The sequence below is a fragment of the Argopecten irradians genome, chromosome 1 (genome assembly GCF_041381155.1).
Source record: "Argopecten irradians isolate NY chromosome 1, Ai_NY, whole genome shotgun sequence".
NCBI classification, from domain to species: domain Eukaryota; kingdom Metazoa; phylum Mollusca; class Bivalvia; order Pectinida; family Pectinidae; genus Argopecten; species Argopecten irradians.
In genome coordinates this window covers 25,719,427-25,746,049 of record NC_091134.1, presented here as the reverse complement: position 1 = coordinate 25,746,049, position 26,623 = coordinate 25,719,427, and the positions used below count along the sequence as shown (strand labels likewise).

The window sequence follows — 26,623 nt, the reverse complement described above, 5'->3', positions numbered from 1 at the left end:
CGAATATTCATAAAAAACCAAGGGATATCCTCTATATAGTCTACTATTGCAGAGCGATACAATCTGAGGATACTGCAGCCTCCGAAAGTAAACTTTTAAGACTCATTATACTGAAAACGAGCAAACCACTCGTCCCACTCACTCTGGACTGAAACGTTTCAGCATGGACATACGCTAACCTCAGTTCAACTTTCCTCATAGGTCGGACCGTTGGGCGGTTTAACATACCAGTACCTACCTTATCAGTGAAAGAATTTGGATTTACAATATAACGTTATTCACAGGTTATCAGCTGGCTACAGCAACTGTTGTCAATTATCGTTTTACAATGTAGTTCAAACCAAATGTATTACTTCAACTGCAAATTTAACTCCAACGTCTTTTCGTACTACCACGAAACAAGAGAGCAATTATACATAAATTAATTTATGTACTAACAAATAATGGTTCGCAGTTATTCGTTATTTAGAATGACGAATAAAGTAACCTTTCTTACTTAATGTTGTATAAGAAAGTAACATGTAGGCAATTAAAATCTTTCGCAAATGAAAGTTAAATGAACATTTTGTGTGAAGCATTTATCAACAGTTGTCACGCTAACGCCAACTGACAAAACCGTGTAGAAATTGAAATCATCAGGCCATGATACAAAGATAGAGAAGATTGCAGCATGACAACAGAAAACAACACGGAAGATGCTCTTTGTCTCAATGTGATATCCATTTGTATTACCCAGTACTTTTGCATTGAAACATATCAGATGGACGCTCCACCTCGGCCAGTATACCGATTTTGATTTTTAAACTGTATTGGTTATTTCGATATAGGGACATAATTTCGCGAGCCCACTTTTACCATACATGCGATAGTATATATCAGGATTATGGCTTTGACACAGATAGCTTACCATGTCTGACCACTCGTAATGGCCTACTCAGTACGATAAACATTATTTCTATGTATAACATGGATCGACCATGCAGCTACTAGGGCCTCGTACTAACGATGACAGGGATTACATACTGTGAAAAGAATTTACACCTGTGATCTGACTTACGTTGGTATCAGATCAGATCGGATATCCAATGTTCAATGTTCTCTGACCTCTGTCCATAGACGAAGTTTGAAAAAAAGATTATATGTTTAAGACATGGCTTTATATTCTATATATAGTATACTTGCTCTATTTCTCTAAGTAAATAACGTGTCACTTTTGTGCGACAATAGTTCACGGTTTAATTCACAGATGACGCCAATTATCAATTTCGCGATTATATTTTTTAAGTGATGTAAGCAGTTCGTCGACCTTGGCATTTTCGCAGCATGATCAACTTCATGGTAATATTTCGTAACTAATTTCAACTAGTTCATTTGTAAAAGAACTTCATGATAAATATTTATTATTCACAGTCAATGCATGATCAGTATCAGACAGCTTGACGATTAAGTTTGTGTTTAAATCATATACGAACTTCTATAATATTAATCCCACTTCAATTCGTACCGTAAAGCTAACAGACCTTTACATTTGTACCTATGTTCACCCACCCTTCACTAGGCGTTATAGATATATGACAATATACACAGTTTATGAAACACTTTGCAGGATACTGTCAGGTCAGATAGAGACGAGAACGTAGAGGATGAGACTGCACTCCACTAACACGGTACGGTAAGTAAAATATCAATTTACAAACATATTAGCTAACCCAGGCTTCAAAATAAAAATATCAACATTCTCAGGTTTAGAATTAACAATTCATAGATGACGTTATATAAATTTACGTCATTTTTGATTGACTCAGCAAAATCTATGACTGAGTTTTGGTGTGACCCTGAAGCTTTAGTAATTTTAGACCGAATATTTTCTGTTACATATAAGATGCTAGTGTGATAGCTTATAATGCTATTTTATTCTTTTTGCAGTTCTTGTAAATTATTTTTTCATAGTGTGCGTGTATATGCATAATTATCTATGTATATTAGAACGTTAGAATTATCCACAGTATCTACCAGTACTATAGACAGCGATATAAAAATAAAGCAAAATACACTATGTACCTAAACGGAAATTCGAGTGGGCCCTTTTCCTTTTCCGTGTAAATTGTTTTTATTTCAGCTGTTTTAACTCAGATGATTTTAACGAATAAGTTCATGTTTGTTATCAACTTTGAATTAAGAAACTAGGGAAATATTATTTCTACAGAAAGCGGTAGTCCTGTAATATCCTACCTCTTAATGATTCAGTAAAATAGTACTATAAAATGGGTTAGAGTCTCCACCATTACTAGGAGACACACACTAAGCATACCAAGGTGCTAAATAAAGACAAATGACGTCCTTTAAATATCGCTGCGGTGTCTTCATCAGTGTATACATTGAGTAAGTACTATACAGTCAGCGCTGTAACAAGAGGGCATCTGGAATAACTTCGAAATATAATCTAATTATATGCAAAAATGGGAAACCGTTCTCAAAATATCTTATCTGTCGGCAGAACGTTAGAAATATTAAAGTTAAATATAGTTAATTTATTTTCTCATCCTTAATAAAACATTGATTGTTCATTCTTTGTTTTCTTTTATTAATAGATGCATCTTTTGTTGTTGTATCCTAACGTTACTGAGCGGAAGTCGGGCGGTAGAAATGGTCGTCAACAACCCATGGCCCGTGGGTGACCACTTCAGAGTTGAAGCGAAATGTGCACTGACAATAACAGAGTACCTGACATCCTTCTATGTTTATATCTCTATTGACCGACCGACCAGTAATTTTGTGGTACGTACTAGTGCTTTTTTACATTTCGATTTTTTTGTCCACCATGACCGTATGATAAATGAAACCATGCATAAGGATATTTTTATTCAATTCGGGCGTATTCAAAAAAGTACAAACAAGTTTTAGTCATTGTGGAAAAATAATTGTATTTATATAATCATACTTTCATTCCAAGTTGTGGATAGCTGATGAGGTAAATAAGGAGCCTAGTGGATTATGGTACTATGTCAAAACGAAATACCCGTATGACACACACCAGTCGCCACTGGATATGGTATTTCAATTTGATATTCCGACCAATGAAAAGCCAAGCGGGGCCTGTTCGGACGTCAATGGAAATAAGATTGATGTAAACCAAGCGGGAGGTACAACTCCGGCGCCACAACAACCATCCACGATAATAACTACGTCATCAACAACAACGACAACCGCATCCAACAGAGCTACAACGACGCCATCTGTAACAGTAGCACCTACAACAAAAGTCACGTCCACAACACCGGCGCCAACAACCAAGGCTACCTCGTCAACCCCGTCACCTACAACCAAGTCAGCAATTACAACTACATCACCTACCACCAAATCAATACCTACAACCCAGACTGCACCAGGTGGTAAGTCAAAATTACAATTGTGAACCTGAATGTGATGTGTAATCATTTGTCGAGGTCTATGTTGAAATAAAAAGAAAAAGAAAGTAATTCTCTGAAACGTAAAACTGAAGTGGATTAGAAATGTTTAATTAATTTTAGTTTTGTAGTCATTGAACCTTTGAAGCAACTATTTTTGTCATAAAGTAAGGGAAGAAAATATATCTATCCCATACACAATTATTTTTGCCATTTTCAGTGGCTCCACCTTATGACTACGGCGAACTGTTACGCCTGTCCATCCTTTTCTACGCCGCCCAGCGTTCCGGTGATCTGCCCGAAGACAACCCAATACCATACAGGAAAGACTCCGCCCTAACTGATCTGGGCGATAACGGGAGGGACCTCACAGGCGGCTTTTACGACGGTGAGTGTCATTTGCATTTCAGGAAATACATAAGCAATGTGTTGAAATAATGGTAGTATAGCTTTGAATGAAAATGTCATGAATTTTGTTTCAATGTCAATATTTGTTTTGAATCAAGGTCATCACAAGACACAAGACAGTAAAAGAATCCTAGCTTTGTTTATTGACAGATCAACTAGCTTTAGAAATAAGTTGAAATGTGCGTGTGTATATCTCTATTTCAAGAAGCGCCAGTTTGAACAATTTTATTGTCTGTATTGTGGTACCCTCACGACAAAGTAACACAATCAGAACAAGAGATGGAAAACATTAAGGTGTAGTATTATTTTATTAGTTATATTCATTATAATTCTTTAAACATTCTAGTAATATAAGCAGGTATCTTAAAGTGGTTGTATACTAAACCTTATTTTCTAAATATTCGTTCTATTGTATTCAGCTGGAGATTACGTCAAGTTTAACTTTCCCATGGCTGGGTCTGTTACATTGCTAACATGGGGACTGATCACATGGCCCGACGCATATTCATCGGCTGGTCAGCTTGACGAAATGTATGATTGTATCAAATGGCCGCTGGATTACTTCGTTAAATGTTGGGATGATACTAACAATGCTTATTACACACAGGTACTTATGGTCCATATATCAAAAGCAGGAGAGAAGCAATTGCTCGGTCTTCTCAGAATGGCAGAACCTATTTGAAATCTTCTACAGTTTTATTCGAATGCTTTGGTAATTAATTACACAAACAACCAAATAGGGAAATGTATCATCAATATTGTAACTTTTCCAGTCGTTTATAACATTTGTTCAACTTCAATGTTATTAGGATCTTTAATCAAATATCTAGTAATTGGTTGTCGAGGTAATATTGTGTGCTAATCGAGATCATGAGTTTTGTTGTTGTATAAAAAACCAATATTATAATGGTTTTAACGTAAATTACATGCATGCTTTTATCCAAAATAGGTGCCTTCAGAATTAAATAAATGTTTACTGTCTTCTTTCTGATTAATCAAATATAGGTCGGTAATGGAGCTGCCGATCATGCGTATTGGGGACAACCGGAAAATATGACTATGGCTAGACCTGCACTTAAGTTGACCACAAGCAGACCCGGAAGTGACGTAGCTGGGGAGACTGCCGCAGCGATGGCCGCCGGTTCCATTGCATTTAAAACCAGAGGTACAGCTATGTTATATCAAAATACGATCCTACTTCGATCTTTTCGTATCTAATTTGCTTTTTCAACATTGTTTTGTTGTTGTATTAAAGGGACAATTCAGTCTAAGAGAACATTAAAGTTTGTACATATATCGAAAAAAAACCCAGTTCTAATGAAAATTAGATCAGTCGGTTTTACTGTGATATGCATGAAAAGTCCGTGGTTGTGACATGTGTGTAGGTGTTCAAACTCGCTCGCTGTCCGCCATTACACATTGTGGTCGAACTTCTTGTATGCCGAACCCTGTCCCTTGCGCGTAGAGTAAGGCAACTTTTGTCTAGAACTGCTCAAAACGCTCTGACAGTAGTGTGTTTACCTTATTAGGTGAATTGTCTTGCCTAAAAATTATTTTATCACCTTCTCAGTGGTTATGTAGTTTATTTGTTTAACGCGCGTTACTTTGACTCGGGTATGGGTATACGTCCATATTGTACCTGCTTAATCGTATTGATCAACGATTTGATATTTCAACGATATTAATTAAAATACTTAACAATGTCGTGGAATTTATCAATTTTTTACGTTATATGTTTCATAAGAAATGTAGAACAATACATTTATGCTATATTTTGCTTCTTGTTTATGTAAAAGAATTAGCCTGAGTGAATTGTCCCTTTAAAGCTGAATTGAAACGTTAACACTTCTTAATAAACAATTTCAAATATTCTTTCACAGATCCAACGTATTCTGATATGTTATTAAACAAAGCCAGGAGTTTATATACATTTGCCAAACTGCACACCGGAAAATACTCCGACTCGTTTCCAGAGATAAATGAATTTTACGGGTAAGGCATTATCTAAACAATGCAGACATCAGTTCAGATTGAATCCCTCTCTATTATTACTTCATTTACCATAATTTGACAAATTTCTGAAAATGGAGCTCCATGCTTTTGTACTCTGCAAGTAGAAATAGTGATGGTGATCCTGAAGATTTCTAGTTCATTGATGGATGTTTCATAAAGAGTTTTCATAAATTAAGCCTTTCCTTTCAAGAGAATACGTTTTAATAATCTTTATTTAATTTTGTCCGTAGTAGCTGCGATTGCAGTCGTAAAAGTTTGCTTTGACAGATATATGTGTAAGAGGATCATTAGTTGATAACTGAATAGCAGTTGTAGCTTTGTTCCACTCCTTAGTTGTACAATGCAGACTGACACAGTGTAGAATGGTGTCGATGATACCGTCGTTAATGATTTACTGAGATTCAAGATTGGGTGTAAGGTAATGATCATGTATGAAAGGATGAAGCATTCCCTTTAGCACCTCTCTCATTTAAAACGTCATCGCCAATTAAGCAATGCGATCAGATCATTGTAAAATACTATATCTTAAATTATGTCCTCAACAACATAGTCTTTGGTTTGATTATAATCGCCTCACACAATGTATTTCGAACAATATACGTCATTAGTGAATCTTAATTAGACTCAGTGATTCAGTAAAATCTTATAGGCCCTGCATCACTAACGAAACCCAAGTGTAATGAAGGGCATTTTGTGTAAATTGTAAAAGGCATATATAAATTGATACGAAAGCTAAATTAATAAGGGAGACAACTCCGTAATGTTTAAATACCAGGTCCAGTGGATACAATGATGAACTAGCTTTGGCGGCTGCCTGGTTGTACAAGGCAACACAGATGTCAACGTACCTCCTGGACGCCCAACTGTACTATAATTCTTTATCAGGCACACCGTGGGCACTATCCTGGGACTCCAAGACCCCAGCGGTCCAGGTATGGAAGTCGTCTCAAACCTCAATTTGATCATCGTCGTTTCACGCCAAACAGTATTTTGTAACATTGTTTTTGAATAACAAAGATACAAAAATACAAATGATACTGATTTTATTTTGATGCAATGTCATTGAAACATATCATACATCCGACATCCGATATCTCTTTTAGCTCCTGCTTTACGAACTCACAAACCAACAAGTATACCGATCAGATCTTGTTAATTTTCTGGAATCCTGGCAGCCTGGGAACGGACTTCAATACACATCTCAGGGCCTGGCTTGGAGGGATCAATGGGGATCCTAAGGTACACAGGTATGTCAAAGGCTTCAATACACACCTAAGGCCCTGGCTTGGAGGGACCATTAGAGGTCTCTAAGGTACACACACAGGTATGTCACATACTGAAACAAGAACGTTATTTTTATTTTCATGGATAGAGATATGACAAAAAACCACGAGTTCTCAAATAATTTGTAAACAAATTATTTTCTTAACACGATGAAATAAAATGAAACAGTGATATCAGATCTTCTCTGATTTGACATGGAAAAAGAATCAAGCAACCAGAAAGGTAGATTTAGTATAAAAAAGGAAAAAATAATTGTTGAAATATGAATTTCTAAGCTTCTAAGCGAGATTTGGATATGAGGACATATTAATTATTTGTACCAATTTAATATTTCATATCAGCTCGTATGAAATTCCATTAATCAGCTTCTAGAAGTCTGTTATTTGAAGACAAATTGAAAACAGCTGTTTCAGATTCGTTTGTGTTTTAAAATAATTGATTCCTTTAATTAACTAATATAATTTGGTCCTATATTTTAGCTAACACAGCCCTTGTTGCACTGTTGGCGGTACACCACGGACTTGACGACAAATACCGGACGTGGGCGGAGTCACAAATCCACTACATGATTGGTGGCAATAATGACGAGTTCAGCTACGTCATTGGATTCGGTAACGACTTCCCGCGTAATCCACATCACGCGAGCAGGTAAAGGATTCACAAATTACAAACACTGGTAGTGTGAGGAAAAATTAGTTACGAAATTGTTACTGGGGTATGAATAAACCTGTTACACTAGTGCAAGACACGATGATCAATTCGGGGCTCACAATATTATATACTGTTACAAGAGATTACCGAATTATCCATTGGTAGTACGTCATAGATATGTTCAAATAAAATACATTGTGCACTGATACAGTGTTTTTTTCACTTACAATTTTCAACAGCCCATGCCTTTTCCATTGGGAAAATAACTCGGAATTTGGAAGAAATTGGGAAAAAGTGTAAAAAAAATTCAAAATCACTTGCCCCGGGCAAGTAGAGCCCAATAATTCACTTGCAATTACCCAAAATTAAATTCCACTTGCCCCCCAAAAAATACCATTTTTTCTTACCGCAGTACTGTACTTATTAGAAAATTGAAAATCAAAAACTTTAGAATTATCTAATAAACATTTCTAATTCTATTTCACAAGATGTTTTCCTTCTATTATTAGAAGAAAAATAAAACAATTAATTTGAAACACTATTTGTATTTTTAAAACTTTTTTTTTGTTTCTCTATCATTTTTTTTTTAAATTCCTGAATTCCGGAAACCGGATTCCGGCTCCATTATTAGATTCCAAGTGCTACTTCCTACCTTGAACAGAGATCGTTTTTACACAAGAAAAACTCCTTGCTTATGTCGAAAAAATAATAATTAGACGACTAATAATGTATATTAACTCTGGAAACATTGTTGTATTACTTAAAAGCAGTTAACTATTGTTTTTTTAGCTTGGATGTCTGTAAAACGTCTCTGAACTGAAGGTGCACCTAGCGACCTACATGTAGTTATGCTCATTTCGATTTTGTTTTCATTTTGTGAAATAAAAATTGTTTCTGATCCCAAATGTTTTGTTTAAAGTAATGTAGACTAGTCTATATTTACACATTTTAGGAATGAAAATCTGGTTCAAATCATCAACACAAATGTCATTGAATTTGATCAGTTTTTATTGGGAAATTTGACTTCAAAATTGGGAAAATAAGGCATTTTTTGGCTAGGGGAAACAGCCGAAGTTCGGCTGTAGATTCGGCCAAAAAAACCAACTGTGATAGATAGTAAAATATAAAAATTAATAACCAACGAGGTAAAATGATAACGTTTTCTAGCGTTCGAGTCATCTTCAAATGATTCAATAACTTTATTGGCTTTAATTGATATGTCGTAGTATTACTAAGTAAGATATGTATATTCAAGAAAATCATAGACGTTAAACGACTTGAATGCAACATTAAGTTTAATATCTTCAAAACAAGCTAAGAAACTATTTCGAATTATTACATTAGATATGTAATTGAGGTTTTGATGCATGCGGTTCACTGTCTCGCACGGTAAAGGTTCTTTATAAAGGTAATGTATAACATCATAAACAAGTACCTACTCATTAATATTTTCTACTGATTCCTTAATGTCGCGTTCCAGACGTTTCTCTAAAACAATACACCACTAAGAAGCCTTTTATGATGTTTATGCGATTAGTGATTACCCAGTTGAAAGGAAAAAAATAAGTGCTTGAATATTAATAATGAAATAAATAGTTTTACCATGCTGTTAGTTTTCACATATTCTTGTAACAACTTTAAGTTGTATGTGTTGTATTTAATATGTTATTATATCAAAAGATACCAACATTTCCAGAATTACAATACTTACAATGCATAGGTTTTAAATTTAAAAGAACAAATAGGAATGCTACCAAAATCGTTATAATTATAACTACAGTGCAGTACACATGACATGAAGCCGAATTGTTGTCTACAATTTCATTTCACATTATTATAAGTAATTGTCAAGTGATTTATGTTTCCATCCAAACATGTGTACATAACACACTAAAAACAAGAACTTTACTGTGCATAAATTATATGTTATAACTAGCATTTATAACGCATCATACATGCTTGTCTGTCCATTTGATTGGTTTTCACAGCTTAAGTCCTCAAACCTTATGGTTTTCAGTAGATTAATAAAGAAAAAATTACATCTCAAAATTTTCGTCTGGTCATGGATGCTATTCATTCATAACAATGTCTCGCGATCTAATGTAGCATCATGCCCAAATAAAATCCTATTCAATAACAGCTGTCCATGCCAATGACCTTCTCTATCTAATACAGAAAGTGTTCGCAATCTACAATTTTCGTAAAATTTTCTCATTTCTTGAGTGAGCAAAAAATAATTCCTCCCGAAAATCAAAGGTGTATACGGTTTTGTCATACACAGTTCCTGTCCACTATCGTCACAGCCATGTGGCTGGGATTTCTACAATGATCTAAGCCAACCTAATCATCACATACTACTGGGTGCACTTGTGGGGGGTCCGGGGAACAACGACGAATACGAGGACAGGCGAACCGACTATGTCAAGAACGAAGTCACGTGTGACTACAACGCTGGCTTCCAGTCAGCCGTGGCAGGTATATTGTATAATAAGCATATTCAATGAACCTTTACATATAACTTATAAATGTCATTTGTATCATAATAGTTAGATTTCCGATGTCTTGATAGAAGGATACGTTTATTATTTGAAACAATATTGATGACTTTGATATGATTCTGATGATATTCATTGAACTGCGTCTTACAAACAATACCACAGTAAGATTTTTATGTCTTTACACTTATATTATGATGATGATTAGACTTAAATTTCCTTAATGAGACAAGTTCAAAAGGTTTGTATTAGATGATATGGACTTTGATAGCCTCAATGCGAATGTTTTTTTTTTTTTTTTTTTTGAAAAGCAACTTCATTGTTTCATCATTCAGGCATATTTGAAGACTTTTGTAATCATATTCGTTAAGTGGACGAATGTCTTTCAAGGAATAAACATATAAAAATCAAATATATAATTGATAGTCTTAAACCATGTTGTATAATACAGGGAAAAATACGTAACATTTAAACAACGGCAAGACGGAGATATAATTAATAATTATGGACATCGATTGAAATAACACTGTCATAAAGGATATAATAAATATAAGGTTACGATTTTCATAATACACGTAATGCGAACAATACTCGTTTAGAAACGTCCTTCCACACTGTAAGTACTATTTTGTAGTTATTTGCGAATCATTTGGTGTTTGCAGGCCTGTACTATTTTCATATTCTGGCTAATCCACAACCGACAGGACAGACGACAGGGGAGACAACTACGACTAGTACCACACCTACAACAACAACAACAACAGCAACAGCCACAAAAACAACTACTGCCCCTACTACCACATCAAAACAACTCGTTACTGGCGATTTCGTGGATTCATCCGCCATCAGAAAATCTTCATGTCTCATTTTGTTGATTTCCAGTTTGTGTGTGCTCGTTTTAATGAAATAACGAAGGGGATTACTTAGTAATGATTATACATTGTACTAGATTCTGTTCTGGATTTGGATTGTGACTGCCATCAAACTCGTTTTATCAGTTATATAAAGTTTCAATTATCTTTTATTTTACGTGGTGTTAGTTATAATTCGACAGTTTTACATTACCTCCCTACAAAGCACAATAGAAAATATGCAATTCACCAAAAGTTTCTCAAAATCCATTACTATGGTTAAAATCATTAATATACATTCTTGAATAATTACTTTTATATATTTGTGATTCATTATCATTGCATGTCCGATTTATATCAATGAAAATAAATATCTACACATATGAAACTATAATGATATTACAGTAGATTGAGTGCAATGACGATTTCTTTATATGACATGAAAACAAGAAAAAATGGCGATGGTGAAGTGTTAATTGTCAATGTTAGAGGCAAGAGCTACCCATATTATCAACGTTTTATAAACGAAGTTAAGCAGCTAAATATGTTTACTATGTCAGGATGTTTGAAGTTATATTAAATGCACGTTGTATGAATCTGAATTGCAATTTTGTTTTTTAACAATCCATTAGTTATTATAAATCTGAAAAAATACATGTTTGTACAGAAATAGAAGCAAAATCAGGAAGTAATTAGCAAATTGTATGACTTGTATTGCAAGTTAATCTCCCACTTAAAAATCCATTTTCTACAAACATCATCAAACTTCCGCATTGTTTACTTTTTTGCAGAGACAAGTTTATTTACACCTTAAAACATGATAGATATATAAAGACCAAAGTCCATTACATCGAGCACGTGTTGTAACTTTGTGATTAGACATAAGTCGAGGTCAAGCGAATTGTATGGTTTCACCCACCACATACATATTATTATGTGTCTAGATCTTATTAAGTAACAACAAATCACCTGGATTTGTTGTAAGAAAAATACGTAAATCATACTTGTGCGTCCGGACATAATTTGACGCCGATGACAATGCTATTATTGACAAGAAGAAGCATGTAGTATTTAACAAAAGCTACAGTTATAAGTGTTTCGTTTGTAATTAATTTTAATTAACATCACTGAGGTTTGTAGCGTGTCACTTATGTTACTTATTAATTATACCCATTATAATTAATCATTATATGGATATAAAGTGCCTGCTCGTGTCCTAGGCGCCATTGTTAAACAATCTGTCGTGGTGACCACGCTCGCAGAATGGCGTCAGTCCTGTCGGTCTTTGTGTCCGCTCTGCTGCTGGTGGTGCTCATCTATACCATAGAAGGTAGTGTTATACTATATGACATGTAAATATGATCTGTTAATTTACTTAAAAAATAATATATCATATTTTTACATAATTTTGTCTTTTACTTATTACATGGAATATATAGTAAATTGTGTCTTTCACTTATTTCATGATATAATATTAACTTTAATAACATTTATTATAAATTAAACATGTATTGCTTTTTTCTTTAGTTTATAATTTTGTTCATAGCTAAAATATATACCTGTACGGACATTTGTAAATATATAAATATTTGTCTAATTGTGTTTGTCACTTAATTCTGTATCAAACTACATCAATATGCAGTATGTTATTAGATATCTGAATACGACACGAATACGACATGAATTCAAACAGCTTATTTCCATTATGTTACAATTCGTGTACAATGTTTATACAATCAAAATATAGAAGAAAAAAAACAATTTCCTCTGATATTAGCTACAATATTGTAGCTCAAAAGACTTATAGACAGAAAATGGTGTTGTCTTTAGAGCTACAATTGGTGCCTATTACCGCTAATGGAGCAAATTAATGATTATGCAAACCATTATAAAACGTTTGTTTGCATTTTATCGTACTTGTTTGATATCGCTTACCTACTAGGCAATAAAACTGAACCACATAAAATATCAAATTCTCATCGAGGCATCATTTTTTTTACATATTACATAATATTATGAAGATCTTTCTGAAGGGAATTTATACGGCGAGTCGACAAATTGTGAATTTGACGTCTTGTAAGCTGTACGGTAGATATTAATAATGGAAGTTATGTTTGTTTTGGACAAAAATAATAAGTAAATGCATGTATACGCATAAAATAATCGGAAACCTACAAAAAAGTATGAAAAACTATGCCCGAGTGATTTTCGGAGGCAGTGCTCCACTACGACACATAGGAACCAATCCGTACCCGGCCGAAAGGTACAGTAGGCCGGGTACGTATATTCGTTCTACTCTGATATATGATCGTAAAGGCGATATATCAAGACAGTATGACATCTAAGATGCCATTGCATTTGAAAAGTAAATTGTTTAAATTAAGAAAATTAGATCCATTTTAAACATCAAAAGTATATCCCATACTTTTGAATATATATGCATCTATTGAAAATATTTTTAAAAAACTAAATTTGATACTGGAATGTTCTTAGAATTTTAATGAACACTTTAGTCGCTAAAATATGTTCAAATCAGCTTTTAAGTGATTTTTAAAATAACAGTTTTTGATATAGATTCATATTGTAACCGTATTGTAAGCGTGAATTAATTGAAGTAGCATATTCCGTTTATTCTAGTTATATTGTGCATACCTATTTATCACTTCATAGATTCACTTGACAAAAACATTTGTATATTTGATAACTTACCTATTAAAGTAATTTTTTAATTTTTCATGACTCGTATTTTTTGTGTAAGTTTGTAAATCTTGACAGAATATGCGAATACATCCAGCAGGTTCGGAACATATTCCGTAAATAAATAATCATGTCATTCTACTGTCTGAAGCAAGTAATAACGGCGTGTATTGATATGATTTGAACATACACAATGAGCATTTGTTTTACCTTGGTTTGTTTGATTAATTAAAGATGCTCCACCGCTGACAAATGATATTTTTTCACTATCTAAAACAGGAGCAGACGATTTAGTATTTTCCAAGATTACAAAAAATACCTACTTTACACCGTTACCACCATTGAAAAGTCTGAGCTTCCAATTTTACTTCAAATCAAAAGTATGAAAAATAATTAATTGCATCCCGAAAAAAATCCGTGGCATTATATCCTATATGGAATGAAGTACTGATTGCGCATGTACCAAAGGCAAAATGATTTTTTTTTAACATTATTTCTTGAGTTAATTTGACATATATATATACACGATTAAACACCAATTATTGTTCAAATGATGAATATCATTTATGATCTGTCGGCGGTGGAGCACCTTTAACGTCCTATTAACAGCTATGGTCATGTAGGACCTTTGCGTGTAAATGGCAGTTGCAGAATATATCACACAACAATAATAGTAGGGCAAATGTCTCTTTAAGGAACACTGAACATGAGGCAAAAATAACATTTTTTATTAGTTTTGACCCAGTATATTTAATGCAGAACATGCGAATTTGTGAAAAAAAAAACTCAAAATCATAAATTTTATATTTGTTTTATCAGCAATCTTCTCCCTTCTCAGATTTCGTTACAACATTCATAACAAGTGCTTTAAATCAATTTGAACCCCCCCCCCCCCCCCCATATATGCTTATTTACGTGATATAATTTACAACTGCCATTTGCTTAGTCAGGTAAACAAACCTTCTGGTCGTTTATCCTGAAACGAACAGTTGTTCGCATATTTTCCAGGATTTACATGTTACACGACAAATTATGAGTCTACAGTAATGCCAGTTAGCCAAGATACATACCTACTTTTTATGTACTTAATTATTCTGAAGTGTACAGAAGACTAATATACGCATGCAAAATATCACTAGTTTTAACGGGAAATTATATCATAAAATGGAAACGATCGCGTTGATTGACAATAAATCTTACAAGTCATTGCAGCTTAAAAGAAGAATGGCGCATTCAATAGTTCACGAAGTTAAATTATGAAAAAATAAGGTTTCAATCCAAAATGACGCAACTTTGGTTATCAAAGGCCTTGTTTAATGTTTAATTTAACAGACGTGTTTTTTATAACGTACAATGACATTTACCGAATATAAGCAAATGCAGTGAATAATTAAGCCATATTAAATTAGCGAAAATGTAAAGTTAATGCATTACGATTGGCTAGATGTGTAAGTAAAACAGTGAGGCGATGTTGGGACTGTTAATGTCCTACTTAATTTCCTTGTGTTACTCCAGGTGACAGATTACGTCTCTTGTCCACGTGTCTTGTAATGTCACATAATGAGTGACACACGTCTGAACTGATGTTTACATCGAGAATTAGCATTTCAACAATGTCTCAAGGAATCTTCGTCATCAGATATAATTCTGTGTAAAATGTGTATAAGTAAATAAAAAACCTAATGTTTATGATATATATATCCAGGATGAATATGTATAGGATCTGGTGAATATTTTTGTCTCAAAACAAAAATATACATTATTTATATATATTAAAATCAGAAAAAAATTAAAATCAAAGATAAAAATAAGATTGACTTTTAGATACATGTATGTGTAAGTGCATTAAATGTATGAATGTCAACTTATCTAAACATTGTACACTGTATTTCCAACATTGTATTCAAGGATAAACAGGACAAGAATAGAGAGGACAAGATTAGACAGGACTAGATCAGACAGGACTAGATCAGACAGGACAAGAATACACAGGACAAAAATAGACAGGACAAGAATAGACAAGAAAAGAATAGATAGAAAAGAATAGACAAGAATAGACAGCAAGACAGACAGAACAGAGGACAGACAGGACAAGATTAGACAGGACAAGCATAGACAGGACAAGATTAGACAGAACAAGGACAGACAGAACAAGGACAGACAGGACAAGACTAGACAGGACAAGACTAGACAGGACAAGAATTGACAGCACATGATTAGAAAAGTAGGAAGACTAATCAAATTAACTATAGAGATAGAACAAGATGTAACATCGACAACAACAGTCACATCACAGAGCAATGAGACTAGTTTGAATCAAATGTACTTATGTAGTGTTACAAAATAAGGTAAATTAGAGATTAATATTTTTACAAAATCACAGCCGTCTTTTATAATTTTTCATATTCATTAATTCTCATTTGAGTAGATCTCATTCCTTTCCTTGGATAAGCGGGGCATATTGAGGTGTGCTTGTTCTGTGCCTTTGGCGCCATGCGTCAGTGAGGCAGCACTTAAAAAGGGGGCTCACTATTACAAAGAGTCAGGAGAGGAACATATATACCAAAGTCTCCTTAAACACGCATACACTTCACACACGCAACACACTGCATATACAGACAGGGGACTGTCCTTAAATAACCATGGCTGTTAATAAGACGTTATTTTTACCTCACATAAAATAAATGAAAACACACGAACTGACCGAGTTTTGTTATTGATGGATAGGCGTTATGCATGTGAAATTAACTTTCAAGTTTTAATAGCAAAATTATAATTTTTACAAATGTATGTCAAATCTATTGAACACATATGCAGTTTCCTTTTTGATGAAGAAAATGTCTTGCTTTTTGTTTTGAGGTAAAAAAACTATTTAATTCTGTAATACTTATACTACATTGTCGACAATATCATTACGAATAATTCCAAAGAAAATTTTCCATGAAGCAGCGACTTGCATTATGAATTTTCATATTAACAACGAGTAAGAAATTACATAAGAGGCAAGGGCAAGACAGAAACTAATCAATTTCATGATAAACATTTATGTGGGGTTCCAAGCCTTACGTAGGCAAACTGCAGAAATGAGCCATCTCTCAAATTATTCTTGTCTCATTTTTTGTGGGACCCACCGACTCCGTAACCAGTTAATCTTTTCTGATATTTTGAGGCCATGGTTTTTGTATAATTTATTCATAAAAATGAAAATAATGAAGCAATCCATTACCAAAATCAGGTTATTGTGATATAGAAAAATGTAATAGTTTTGTATATTATAACAAATGAATATCAATATATAAAATGTTAATGAATTTCAAAATACAAAATGTGTTTGTACCTTTTCTACGTTGCTGTACATCACATCAAATACAGGTATATTATGTATTGCGTACGTACGTTGTTTTCTAACTGCCCTGCAGGAAGGGCGTAGGGCGTAGGGCGTAAGAATTGTACATGCTGCCCCTATTGCATGGTCGTAAAAGTCGATTAAATTTAGGATCTAATCGTTTTGCTTCTTCCTAACTTATTTGATTTTTTCTAGCGTCTCACTTGAAACCACCTCACTTTTAGCCTTCTGTTGAGCGCCCACTCCTGTAAGTAGGCTCTGGCTTCAGTCGTGTGGCCGAGACTCGACAAAGTCTATAAAAGTGGTAGTTTCTGCTCCTGCTTAGTGCTCAGCATACAGGGAGTAGGACGACTGGTTCGCCCGTTGTCAGTACAATGTGACCGGACGGGATGTGTTGCTTGGTGTCTTCGGCAGCATGCTTCAGTGATATAGCACTATACAAGACGACACAACACAAAAATACCGCAGTCTCCCAAAACATACACACTACACGCCGCATACATCGGAAGCCGTTGTCACATGACCTTAGCTGTTAATAGGACGTTAATTAATTAAACAAATAAAGAAACGTTGTTTTCTATCTTACATATGTGCACATAATACTGTTACAAGAGAATGTTGAATGTCATAATTATGATATATAAATTGATTTTAATGGTATTCTTTGTAGTCATCTAGTCAATTAGTACGTACAATGAATGTCTCATTATCATTCAAATGTAATGCATGATTATGTATGACAGAATCTGTTTATACCGCATTAAATAAGCATAGAAGTTATTAAAAATAATGGCTTCTTAATCTAAATAAAACAAATATGGTACACCTATTCTTTAACAATGATACATCGTAGAGAGGACTATTTTCGATTGTTGAACATTATGAATTTTCAGAATAACCAATGAGTATACACTACAGGCAACAAGAAATAAATGTTTTACAGATATGATTGAAACATTAAAATTGCAGTCCGTGGGACCATCTGTCCAAATAAAAATGTTTTGATTATTTTTTGTTTTGTAAATATGAAAACAATACTGTATAGCATTGAAAATGGTAGTCACAAAACCATAGCATAGCGGCAAAAGTTCGATGTTAATATACACAATACGAAATATCTCATCCCATTTTTAGGTTAGTTTAGGGTTTGTTTTATATTGTTTTCGTATTTTTGTATTGTTTTGTTTTCAAAATTGTTAATAGCTTTAGAAAAAAAAACCCAACATATATGTTTGTTAAATTAACACTTATATATTTGTCCGTAAGGTTGGAGTAACTTTATTTGTAATTATGACTCACTTCAAATTTATTATATTATATTTTGTCATATTGTTACTTATTTATTGAGGATTTAAGTAAATCATTTTTCTTTTTCCAGGCGCCCCTTATCAAGGATGTGATTGTTTTAACCAGGACGAAAAATGTCCATCTACCTGGAATATATCAGACAACCAGGGCAATTGTGATGCGGACGAGAAAAGATGTTGCCCACCGATCAGGATTTTCTTCTTCCCCTTCCCTCAGTTGTTCCCTACTTCTATGTACCCAACCACAGAAGAACCAAACAGTCTTGAATACAAGTGGGGATAGTGATGTAGCTATGGTGCGTATATATTATAAGACTCTTTCATATGTGGATATGAAGGATAAGGATATCCTACCCGCGGGCCAAAAAATGTTATATGTGATCCCAAGGATTGAATATCCTTATTCTTCATAACCATATATAAAAGAGTACTTTCTCCCATCTCATACTGCCACGTTTTATTGCAGTTGCATTGCTATGCTTTCCACTTTTATGAAATAGGTTCGGGAAAAAAACCGCGATTGCATGTCAGTTATCTATGCATGTGTCACAAGGCAGTATTGAATTGAGAGAAAAACATATCCAATTATATTACACATCTTCACGTACGAAATATCTGTAAATGCTTTCGCCCAGAAGTCTCATTAATTTTGATAAAAAGAGGTTGAGCCAATTTGAGTCATGTTAAGTTTAAAATGGAAGAGGTAAGGTATTCTGTATTGTATTGGCAAATTCAACTGTACCATGATTTATTTCTAAGGTCAAGTTTACGAGATCCGTAGCAAATCAGTGAAGGTTATGGATATGTTGAAAAGAAGCGACTTAGCTTGGGCATTTGGTTACACTTAAATAAAAAAAAGAATTAAATGTCCCATGTATATGTATTATATCTATTTATTTACTTCTCTCATGTGTGACACAATAATTTCACCTTTGTTTCGCCATCGTCTTTTTTTTTATTTCAATGAAGTCATAGGTTTTATTTAAGTTTTATCTTATGTGTTTAAATAAAAATGAAAATGGTTGATTGATTAATTTAATACAGTGAAAATAATTATATTGCTTTACTTTGTATTAATCTTTCATTTATTTTTATTTTGACAGATACAAACCTTTCTGGTGGCAAAATATGAAGGAATGAATAAGAGGCGGCACTGACTGTCATTTGGAGGTAGAGGAATGTATCGAGAGACGACTATACTGATCTCTGTATACATAGGGCAAGCTTTCTTGCGTTACACAATTCATAATATTTATATTGAATAAAGGTATAATGAAAGCAATTTTATGTTGTAATGATATTGCACATCACATGTCCTGGATGGGACCACCTAAATGTTTTTATAGTGTTATGCCTTATGTTTTCGAGTTCATCGGGTTTTTTTTGTACTTTGAATTTCGCCGATGATAGATCCAGTTCATTGAGGCAACATCGTTTCTCATGGGAACCTGGTTTCATAATTGTTACAAGCTGTAAGCTTTTAGAAACACGTTTCACCATTTGGACCAATGATGATAAATTTTACCATGAAATGTTTACAACATACTAAACATATACCATGTCTACGGGTGTATACCTTGGTCCCGTGAAATATTAGGTGGCAAGTGTAACATTCTGATCTATCAGAGTTGCTTCCCTTAGTGTCATACGTCAGCCACGAGTGAAACAAAGGGGCGTTATTCTGAGAGATCTGATTGCAAGTAAATGTGCATGTCTATGTATAGATCCTTTCCATAATGGTTCTGTGTGTGGTTACCAATAAATCATTATTACACCAATATCGCCATACGTTTATATAACATATGCATAAGGCATGTGGATTTATATTTAACGTTTTGGCGTCATGGTTAAAATTGGTTTTTTTTTATAATTTGACATGAGTAGCAGATTTCAGACGTATTCAAATGATTATTGCTATGACAAAGACCTGTTTCCTGAATCATCAATTCCGCTAAAATGTAGTCGCATAGTCCTTTGCTAATTACCTCATCAACAACTGTTAATTAGCAATCATTTACAATCTGTGTCAATGGTGAGGCTATAAACGGACATTGTCAGTGACAGGGAAGTCAACGGCATTTATAGTCAGAGCTTCAACTAACCGAAATGTAAACTTGGACTGCGATTCAATGACCACCATGGATACATATTTTGATTAATTCAATTACCAGCATCATATTTTGTATTAATTCATACCGTTTTTTCTTCCGTTGAAGAAAACAAGAAATGGAAATATTTGAATATCCTGAAATCAAGTTCTATACTGCCGGAGATGAACGATTGAGACGTACAAAAACTACAGCAACCGGCCCCAAGCGAGAATATTTTAACTTCAAAAAATAATCACACCAACAATCCACATTAACAATATGAGCTTATCTCAGAACTCAGTAATTTAAAAAGAAGAAGTTAAAAGATGAATTGAGGCATGTTATCAATATTCTTGTGCCTTATGTATGGTAAATGTGGTTATTATTCCCACAAAACCTTGGCTGGATTCAAAGACGCAAAATGATCTATGGTAAAAACTATATAAAACAACTTCTACATACACAAAACTTTACCTCATGACCACTTTCTACTTCTCCTCTGAATAACGAATATGAATCTGCATAATTTCATTATTCATCGTGACAGCTAAAACATTGCAGTAAATTACCCGTATTCGTTTCAGCAGTTTTTGTGCACTTCTAGTTTCTATTTTGTACAAGGCGTAAATCAATCTAACGTGTATAGTCAAGTTATACAATTAAAAAAAACCCACATATCTTAAAGTGAATAGTCGGGCAAAGAAAACCAGTCTAAATGCGTTCATTGGCCTTCCAAAAGTTCTCACATATTAATACGACGGTCAAGTTCTGCTTAGTTTCCCAGTTCTGACCATTAAAGTAAAGAAAAGTTGAAAGCATTGAAAGCGAGGCTGTGTGGAAATGTAACCACGGACATAGTGAGCCGGGAGGACGTTTTTCCCATACTTTAAATTAATTTCTTCGTACGCAGACAGATTTTGACGAGAGATTTTATTTTTCCATTTCATAAGAAATTATACTGGATACATTCACACCATTTTTACCGACTTTAGCCATCCTTGCCCGACTGTTCACTTTAAGTTTCAGCATAAAAGTTTCAAGAAAGATAGATATTTTGAGTCGAACATTGATTAATGTATGGTACCAGAAAATATTATGAAACAGTCATACATTTCAAACTGAACACAACTTAAAATTCATAGACAACATAGGCCATCTTTAAGGCTTTATTGTTTTTGCAAACTTAATATTTTAGCATGCTCGTGAAGGTATTTACAAACTACTGCATGTGTTATCAACATATATAGCAACACCATTTATTCCGAATCCTAAAAATAAGATAGAAATAAAGTACTTGTTATTTGCCTATAGTAACTAAACCTTTAACATATAATTTTGATATTTGATATAACTGAAAAATCCCATCACATTATTTATACCGCAACAATGACTTCTAGGAATAGTTCTGAAGATGCATTCACCATGGCACGTATCATAAATCTTAAGAGGTAAATGAGCAAGAGCAATTGGTTAGCTTGCTGTTTGTATGGGCTTAACGTCCTATGAACAGTTCATGTAAGAAATTCGTTTGTGTAGCATGGGCGAACGTCGCCTAAAAACGTTAACAGCATACCACACTTGGTCACAACGATTAAACCAGTTGCCCATATTAGCACAAACCGCATCTTTATTGAACAGAACCCAGAGCCTTCCTCACATCAGGGATGAGCACTTAATTTTTAGGTCAAAAGTCAGCTGATGTCAAGAGAGACATAAGAAAGAACAGAAAAGATAAGTTCCCAAATTTAGTCGCCTACAAATATGCAGTGGGGCAGAATATCTGCCAATAATTGCCACTAAAAACGATGGATATTAAAGTAAGATTCGAGGAGAAATATCTGTATGATATTAACTACAATAAATAAAATTATTATATTAGAAAATACAGATCAAATCATGAACGATATTTCGACTCTGAAATGAATCCGATTCAGTAACTAACGGCGTTAAATATTTAGCAGTAGACATACATTGTAGGATACATAGTATCAAGTCATTCGTCACGGTATTTAGTGAACATTGTAAGATGTGTCTTATTTCAGAAAGCTAATAATATATATGAAGAACAGACTCTCTGGCTTTTATTGGATTTCATCGGAGTAAAAAGAAAAAAGAGTTTATGCACACTGTAAATAATTAGCACACTGTGATAATTATGTTTTTATAGTGTTATTATTTTTGTTTTTAGAAAAGATTATTTCAAATAATTGGATATGTTTTGCACGCTGATTACATATGTTATTCCATTAATATTAGGTTTTGATTAGTGGATGTCTTCGTGTGGGTCAACAATTCAGTATTTTTTGCACAGCATAATTTATAAACGTGCTATCACGTAACAAAGACTTTTCCTACCAATGCAAGCAGAAGGGACTCAACTGAAAATACACATAACAATAATAAATACCCCATTGAATTATACATATATCATTAGATTCAGTTTGGTTTGATTTGATATACGTCTTTTATTACCGAAGTTATACCTAGTTCCGCCATGGTGGATGCAACAACTTCCCAGAGGAAAACAAACGCTTGACTGATGACATCACGAACTGGTTCGGCTATGATCACACTCCATTCAACCAGACCGAATTGATGATATATTCTTCTTCTATCCCTAGCGATTTGATGATACATTCTTCTTCTATCTCTAGCGAAGAACCCTGAAGAGATATATGTCATCAAGAAAGATAACTATTTCTTGATGTTTACTAGCAATTTATTGTTCCTGCCAGTGATTTCATTCATCTTCTATCGCTTCACATCACCTACAATTATATGTTATTCTCAATTTAAAAAATTTCTGTGACGTCATCCACAGTGTACAACAGATGTACAGTTTCACAATCCAATGATGGTCAGTTGGATAGGTTACTAACCAACAGTATTACCGTTGGATAGTCAAATATCCAACAGTTCCAATCTAGTGATAAATATACATGATTTTTAAGCATTGACAACAGCAAAAGACCATGAAACAAAGGTCCATTTTACTGAGGTAGCCATATCATATAAGTAAAATATACAATACATGTACGTATAGATAGTGTGTTAGAAAAGTGTGTTATGAACCCCAAAAATAACTTTTGCAAATAAAAAAAAATAAATAAAAAAGGAAAAGAAATTTTTGTTTATAACTATCTCTTCGTACCATGCATGTGTTCTAAATGATTGTTTAAGCACAAAGAACACTTAGTACTTATCCAAAATGTTTTTTTTAGTATCAATGATTTCTATATGAAGTCACGTTCGATTTCCATTTTGAATAATCCAGGTCTTAGTATCCTGAACAGTTTCCTTTATGTTTGCATGACACCTGGCCCCGATTTCTCGAAACAAAAGTGCAGACTAAAGTCAAAACTTAAGATTTTCTCCTTATGTAATTTATATGAAAATTTATGACTTAAGTCAGTTTTTGACTTAAGTTTGTTTCGAGAAATCGGGGTCTGTCCTCTCCATAAGTGAATAATAAAGGTGTCGAATTATATCCAATTTTACAGTTATCTTTTGCAACTCTTCTTTAAATGTGTGTTTCGTTCCCAATCATGATTTGTATTCTAAGAACACTTTAACTCCTTTGATTCCCTCATTATAAATATCACTGAAAACAAGGTATTTCGATGTTAAAATCTTCATTTGATATCCACAAGAAAAAAATAAATTTCACAGAAACTTTTTGGAATCATTGTGTGTAACTAATGATTGATTATCACTATAATAGTATAACTGCATGTTAAATCTATTCTGATTCGATGCCCATGAAACTATGATATGGCAAATGGAATGTACGTGTACCTATATGTGTACCTATATGTGTACCTATATATGAACCTTACCTGTATGTATTTATTAGACCATAGAATAAACATGATTTACATGTGTAACCAATGAAGTTCTATTCAACTATCCAACAGTTGGATAGTTGAATTGTTGCAATACTAGCTGGGGTTCAAAAGGGGGTGGGAATTTTTTTAAGTTTGATAACCACTTTTTGATGTAGAATAGGTCAGAATAAACGCCCTATCTCGGGCAATCGGCTGTTCGGTCCTCAATAGCTGTGTTTTCTCTGGCCTATTCTACACCGACACGTGGTTTATCATACACATTGTACCGTGTAATTGGAAAGAAGGTATCCTGCTCTTGTTTCTTGTGTTGAAATGTTTATTTTGGGTAAAACTATGTTTAACTATATGCTCATGAAATATAGAATAACCTTTTCCCAAGAGATGTCCATTTAAAGTGATACCGATGTTACTAGACAATTATACACGACAAAAAAGTAAGCAGTTAATTTATTTTCAAAAAATGGTGTTTGTTGTCATTTTGACATAACATCATTTAAATGTGTTTTGTTCGATTTTCTATGACAAATCTATTTTTTTCTGCAATTGATATGGTTTTTAACAAAGTAACTATTTGCTACACAGCGATTGACCCTATCTGCTATTGTTTTGTGAAGGATAAGTAATGTTTCGGTCTTCAGTTAGTTCAGAACAGATGTACAAGAAGTCATTTAACGATTAATTAGCTCTCATTGTTAGTCTCTGGAATAAAAAACACAAATTGTCGTTGTTATGATTTAAAGACTTATTTTATCAATTTTTGATTGTGTATACATTTTTGTTTTTCTCTAAGTAATAATTAAACAAAGTACTCTTTGCTGGAAACATTCAGTGTTTGCCCGAGAGACATTACTCTAGATGTTCCAAAGACGAGTTGTCCTTCTTTACCCTTATTTCAGTTTCAGGAAAGTGTTTATGTTATCATAGAATACCAACCACAATTACAGTCTGAAAAAATGCGTTTAATATTGCTGCCATTGGACCTGTTTTGATAGATTATAAAATGAAGTTCTTTGCTGACGATTCCTGCCTGCGTCATTGACCATTGAAACCCTTTTCATTTGAAGTTCAGTTTGTTTCAGATCAGGATCATAATTACATCTCGTTACAGGAGATGTAATTATGTATTTTATTATCAAATAGAAAAACTACTTAAGTGATTTATCATCATTCTCTATCAGCATACTTCAGCGAGATAGCACTATAATGTTTCATTATCACTAGGAGTGTAATCACCAATACACAGCAGCTCCAAAAACACTCACTTCGAAGCTACCCTTAAATGGACAATAACCCAAATTAAGTTGTTCTGTATGCTTAGATATTATTTTCAGATGTTTTTCAAGATTTTATTACAATGATTGGTTATCTAAACCGACTGGAAAACGTGGTGAATACCAACCCAAAGTATTTAAGAATGTACCGTCATATTCTTTTATTTTGGAATACAAAACGAAAAGCTGGTCGAAAGCGAGGCTATAATGAACGACAAAGTTGCTGACACTTCAAGTAACATTCTTATCAACATTCGTAGAAGCTTTTCTAATTTACGATCGTTGACATATGAAGTATAAGGCATATTTATTAATAATCGGTATAAAAATATGTTTACCGTATAAGTGATATAGATCAAAAGTCAAATGAGAGTTTCATTCGTCGGGGCACCACGAAGAGAGGTTCTTGACTTAATTCCACATGTACATAACGCAAGTTTAAAGAGGGAAGTTGCTGCTGTCTTGCAGCGATCCATTTATATTTGCCTACTTCTCCATTGTGGGAGGTGGTTAAAATTCAATTCTACTATTTTTTATCGCATTCGGTCAACAAAACTCAACGGGGCCGGTTCAAAATAAAGAAAATTGGAATTTCTATTATAATTATTTTTATTTGAGTTATTTCCAAATAAACGGATATATTTCATTAAATGAGGTATCCTAAACGTTATAAATAGGTATTTTAATCAAATTTTCATGGTTTATTTAGGTTCGTATCCCTTTAAATGACGCTGATAGGACGTATTACATAACTAACCTATCAACTCTACAATAATGAATGTATAAATGTTCTCAATTTTGTAAAATAATAATTAACGAATCGTGAGGTGTTATATACAGTATCTCTTCATACCGCACGGTATAACAAGCTGTTACTTTTATCACATTCGTGAAAACATAAAACACACATATATCCCTAAACAAGAATAAAATAAAAAAAATGGATATGAAAAGCACA

General features: G+C 33.6%; 1 protein-coding gene across 1 annotated transcript; it reads left to right on the top strand.

The window, feature by feature from the left end:
- The first annotated feature begins 1,400 nt into the window (after positions 1–1,400).
- LOC138308204 (uncharacterized) lies at positions 1,401–19,741 on the top strand. Its single transcript, XM_069249171.1, has 14 exons — positions 1,401–1,672; positions 2,592–2,778; positions 2,954–3,392; positions 3,628–3,795; positions 4,235–4,422; positions 4,821–4,980; positions 5,696–5,807; positions 6,604–6,760; positions 6,932–7,061; positions 7,592–7,760; positions 10,045–10,238; positions 10,921–12,439; positions 18,531–18,755; positions 19,563–19,741. Exons 1-12 carry the CDS (start codon positions 1,644–1,646, stop codon positions 11,166–11,168), a joined length of 2,181 nt encoding a protein of 726 aa, XP_069105272.1. The 5' UTR covers positions 1,401–1,643; the 3' UTR covers positions 11,169–12,439; positions 18,531–18,755; positions 19,563–19,741.
- Positions 19,742–26,623: the final 6,882 nt, after the last annotated feature.